Source organism: Oculina patagonica, chromosome 1 (genome assembly GCF_052425735.1).
Source record: "Oculina patagonica isolate OP01 chromosome 1, crgOcupat, whole genome shotgun sequence".
In the NCBI taxonomy this organism is placed as follows: domain Eukaryota; kingdom Metazoa; phylum Cnidaria; class Anthozoa; order Scleractinia; family Oculinidae; genus Oculina; species Oculina patagonica.
The window spans coordinates 1,430,581-1,436,086 of NC_135758.1; the positions used below are offsets into that span (position 1 = coordinate 1,430,581).

General features: G+C 39.3%; 1 protein-coding gene across 1 annotated transcript in view; it reads right to left on the minus strand.

Annotated features, from left to right (window-relative positions):
* The window catches only part of LOC144644375 (MAM and LDL-receptor class A domain-containing protein 1-like), a 71,388-nt gene that overhangs the window by 49,910 nt on the left and 15,972 nt on the right, over positions 1-5,506 (minus strand). The window contains exons 14-20 of the mRNA XM_078503853.1: positions 4,932-5,506; positions 3,627-3,758; positions 3,039-3,274; positions 2,511-2,595; positions 1,761-1,892; positions 879-1,111; positions 517-601 (exon numbers count right to left, since the gene is read on the minus strand). The exon at positions 4,932-5,506 is cut by the window's right edge and continues 27 nt beyond it. Coding sequence (XP_078359979.1) covers positions 517-601; positions 879-1,111; positions 1,761-1,892; positions 2,511-2,595; positions 3,039-3,274; positions 3,627-3,758; positions 4,932-5,506 — 1,478 coding nt within the window. The remainder of the gene's footprint in view (positions 1-516; positions 602-878; positions 1,112-1,760; positions 1,893-2,510; positions 2,596-3,038; positions 3,275-3,626; positions 3,759-4,931) is intronic.

Here is a 5,506-nt window from a genome sequence, read left to right on the forward strand (position 1 = left end):
CTAAAGTGGAAATGAATACACCTGTCATCTTACGTATTTGTCGAAGACATTAAGATAGTGATAAAACCTCCAAAATTGTCATCATGTTTGGGTTCTAATATAAGAATATTAGGACTCGTAATCGCGCTACTTCCAAAGCTTCATAAAGGCCCGGTAATACGGGCAACATTTTTGTTTAACTTGTCTCGCAACATTGTTGCATTGCAAGTTGAACGAGTTGCTGCCCGTATTACTACCGGGTGCTCAACTTGTCTCGCAACAAATTTCGTTGTTGCAAGTTAAAAAATTGTTGCAAAAAGTAGAACTCGGTTCTACTTTGTGCAACGTGTTGCTGCAACTCCTTAATTTGTTGCGAGACAAGTTGAGCACGCGGTTCAACTTGCAATGCAACAATGTTGCGAGACAAGTTGAACAAAAATGTTGCCCGTATTACCGGGCCTTAACACCGTGTATAACTGAAGCCTAAAAAAAGTACTTTTAACCCTAATCAAATGGAGGCGTCTCACCAAGTCTCACCTTGACAGGCTCCCTCACTAAGTGTGACGTTATCAATAGCAATGTCACTATTGTACGACCATCCTCTTATTGCTTCAAATGTAACCTGGAGTATATGAATATTTTTTTTTTGTAATTTGTTTATTTTTCAGCATTTTACAACACTTTACATTACTTACAATACATTACTTACACTAACTTACTTACAATACACTCCATTTACAATACATAGCTTACGAGACGAGAAAAAAATAAGAAAAAAATAAAATAAAAAGTATATATGGAGTATATGAATACACGTACGAGTCTACATAAAGTTTAATTGTTTTGACGATATAAACACTGCGTCCTTAACGCAAGCAAACCAAAAAAGCTATACTTACGACATCACTTAAATGCAAGGTCCTTGTCACTGATTTCCAATGATCTCCCTGATCTCCCGACTTGGTAAATATCGTGGTATTTCCATTCAACACGTTCAAAGTTCCCATATGCGATCCATACATATGATAGTAGAACTTCAAGCACGCAGATGAGTTACTTCCAGGTACTGTAATCTGGAGCTTGGCATTATCGCCAGGTGACTGACCCGTAGCTTCAATGTACATATAGTTTCCTATGGGAAATTTTATTATTATTTTAATAGTTATTCACAAAATAATGAATATTATTCTTGGCAACTATTCTCATTCATAATTATGACGCGAAATTCAGATGTGCGTGGATAACATTACCCAGTTTGTTAATAGATAGTTGCGTTTTGTAATGCTTAAAATCACCACTTGCAAAATCGCCGTATTTAAAGATCCCTTTGCTTGGATTCGGGACAGTTTCGAAAGAGATGCGCAAGCCGGGAAGTCCGGGCGAAGTTTATACCCTCCCACCTTCCCTTCGGCGACGTAATACACAAATACACAGCTATAGTGCTTTCTCACCCAGTCGCTCATTGCCTCGGTCACAATCTTTTCCCATATCTTATCTATACGCCGGACGATGACCGGCATAAGTAATGAGTGAGTATGGTAAGCAGTGTTTTTGCTTTTAAAATTATATGTCATGACGAGGCCAACTTGGTGAGATTTTGGCCAGGGCAGAGGAGATTTTTTGTAATAGACAACGGGAAATCTTGTCGTGCCGAAAATTGGCTCATTTATTTCTTTGAAAATTTACATAAAGTAAATATAGTGAAGTTTATTGATTACATTAATAACCATTTTCATAGTAAAGGTATTTTTTTTTAGTTGTACAAATAAGTGGCAACTCACCTATCCCGCTTAGATCTGACGATGGTCCCGTATCCCAGGATGGTGTGGAGCCCGAGTGAATTGTCCAATCAAATACATCTGAATTGGATTGGCTCCAGCCGAAGCACAAGCCATCATCAAAACTACATGAAACTGAAACGATCGGATAGTAATTGAATCATTAAGCCTTTTATGGTAATGAGCAATTATTTGTGTTTATTTCTAGTATTAACCCCAATTATTAATCTAATTTCTAGTATTAACCCCATAATGTTACTTAATTAATTACTTTATTTTTGTAAAAAAAAAATCCTAAGCGGAATGTGGCTAGGGGCAATCTTATTTGCCTTGCCAAAAAAAAAATATCCCCGGCACGTGTGTATTCGATAGACAGCATATAGACTTTTGGGGACGGTACACTAATTTATATCCAGCAAGCCCTAAAGAATTGCAATATTTGAGCTCCCCGGTGTTGGATAAGTTGTTTATTAAATCTGAATTCCGGTGTTCTAGTGTGAAGGACCCCGTTGCATGTTGGGTACCTTGTGCTTTTGTAATCCGCCATCTTGTTCGCTTCTTGTATTGTATGCGGAATAAATCCTTGCTTTGAAGCCTAAATATTACACCCGGCAGTTCTCGTTGACGCGTGCACCCAACATTTTTGTTTGTCCATGGTATATGAGCTCACATACCATTGTATGTTAACCAATCAAAACATAAAAATTCCATTATGCCATTGCTAGGTTTTTTTTTTTTTAATTGTATATTTACCTGGACAACTTCCTTCGGTAATTTGCACTGAATCAATGGCGATATCTCCGGTATATGAACTTCCAGTTATTCCTTCAAATGTAACCTGCAAATACATTTCAATGAAGTGGTCAAGTCAAAAGTTTCGTTTAGATACAGTGTTGGCTTTGTTTAACTCTAAAATGTAATTGTCTATATCAATATAATCCTTAAATGAGCCTTGACGACATAACGCGACAGGCTTAGAACCATATTTTCTAAACCAAACAATACACAGATTTAGTCACACGCCGCGATTCCAAAAGGTCCATCAATACAAAACATTTAATAAATGGTTTGTGCTTTAGCGTGCACTATCGTGTCAAGGTGTAATCGGGAAAATTGCGTCGAAGATCGGGGTTTTTATAGAACTTTTAAGTTCTAAGCGTTTTTTAATGTTATAATAATTAGTTACATTTTCGTTTCATTGATTAATTTAAACATAAACAGACACAAACAGGGTCACTTGATGAATGACTAAGCATATGCGAAAGGTAGTATTGTCCTTACCACTCCATCCAAAAATAAGTTTGTTTGTTTTAGAATCCAGTTGTTTTCCTGATTTCCTGACACCGAAAAAACTTTGGTTTTGCTACTGTAGACATTGAGAGTTCCAGCCGATGCCCCATACATATGATAGTAAAATGAGAGACACGATGGGTTTCCATTATTTGGAACAGCGACCGCGAGTTTTGCATTTTCTCCCGCTTTTCTTGGGTAAGACGCCTCGATGTACATATAATTTCCTGTATAAAAAGACAAAAAAAATAATATTAACATTGTTAAAGCGGTAAAACTACTTCATTATTAGGTACTTCTGGATTGGTACATTGATTGACAACTGAAACTGAAATTTTTCGCACTCCAAATGTTTTGGATGATTTCGTGCGTGTTTGTCGAGTTGAGAGCTTTGAGAAAAAAAAAACCTTATGGCTTTAAATTAAATAGCTAGCTATTGACATCCCCCAGAAAGAGTGGTCTTCTCTCGGCTACTAAAGAGACGTTCCATAAAGTGTTTTTTTTTTAATGAATGGATAGTACTCAAACAATTAAAATAACAATAAAAATAATAATAAATCGATAGTAACGTAATCTCACCTGACCCTTCATGACCGTATGTTGGACCCGTAGAAGTCGAAGGCGTTCCACCAGATGCCAGCGTCCAATCAAAATCATCTGAAGACGATTGATTCCATCCAGAACACAAACCGTGTTCAAAATTACACCAGGCTGTAATGGTTTCAGAAACATTTGTCATTTCTAATGCAATAACAGTGAATTATCGTTGGAATAAACAAAAGCTTAGCAAATCGTTCCCCAATTGTCATTAGTCACTTCACGAGTTCTTTTTAACTACTCAGCGCGTTTAGTTTATTTCTATTCTGAATAGGTTTTTTTTGCCTATTTTAGTTAATTTATGTTATGCTGGGCAGGACATGTGTCACATGTAAGAACCTGGTATATGACCTCGCTCACCACGAGTCTCCCATAGCTCAGTGGTTAGAGCGTCCAACCGGTATTCTGCAAGGTCATGGGTTCGACTCCCGTTGGGGGAACTCGGAAAATCTTTTTTCCGAATATTCAACTTGAGAACGCTTCTTCATTTACTTTCACTTTATCTAAGTTGCCATTTCACTTTACATTTATGCTGTAATTTATTTTCTATTTAATTTGGCAAAATAAAATGGTTGTTGTTGTTTTACCAACGGCAGAAAACACCTCCAATTAAGGCAACACTTATTTTCCTCCATCAGGAGACAATATGGATATGTGATACAAACTGCCTCGTCCCCAGGCGCCGATTGGCCGGACGTTGAGGCGGTAAGGCGGGAAAACAGGGAGCGCGGGGATTGATGGTTAGGGAGCGAGCCGCGGAACGCGTCCACTTCCCCGTCCGCATCAGGCCCAGAACGCCAAGCGAACCGTGCACGTCAGTCCCACAACACCAAGCGAACCGTGCACGACCAAGGACGAGGACGCCTGGGGACGAGGCAGTGATACAAAATTATTGTACTTATTATTGTAACCACCGCCTGGTTAGCTCAGTTGGTAGAGCGCCGGACTGCTGTGCGGGAGCTCGAACCCCAGACCGGACCAACACTCAGGGTCTTAAAATAACTGAGGGGAATGTGCTGCCTTTGTAATTACATCTGCAAATGGTTAGACATTCTGGTCTTCTCGGAAAAGGACGATAAACGGTAGGTCCTGATCTTCAGTCTTATAACAGGGGTCGTTAAAGAACCCACACACTATTCGCAAAGAGTAGGGCACGAAGCTCCCAGTGTTGTGGTCTGGCCTTTACAATTGTGCAGTAAATTCCAGAATGTTTAAAGCGCATTTGAACATATACATATGAAAAATGCGCTATATAAATGCATTATTATTATCATTATCATTACTTACCTAATGCAGCAGATGTCTGGTTCTGTGATGATACAATAGAAGGGGCAACGACCCTGTACATATTTGTTAATAACCACGATTTAAAGATTCGGACTTTAGCATATACTCCATAATTGTTTGGTTCGGCACATCCGTACCCCCAGCTAATAACTCCTTCAAGATACCAGGTACCATCAAACTCACACACCAATGGTCCACCCTTATCACCCCCACAGGCATCAACACCTCCTTCATCAAAACCGGCACACAGCATTGAATCGTCGATCCAGCCTGGGTAAACACTGGTGCAACGTTGTTTTGACACCAGTGGTACAGAAGCTTGCTGTAGTGTATTTGGCGAGGAGCCCAAAAAGGATAAAGTTCCCCAACCAGTTATCCAGCATGTTTTGTTAATATTGTCAAATGGAAGATGATGGCCACTATCTGGCAAGCAGACAAGACCAACTCCTTTTCCAAGAACAGCAGGACTCGCCAGTTTAATAAGCGCGATATCATTGCTGTCTACCAGGGGAGTTTGGTAATTTTCGTGCACGATAATTTTTGCAACTCCGATGTCTTGCTCTGTCCCAACACTG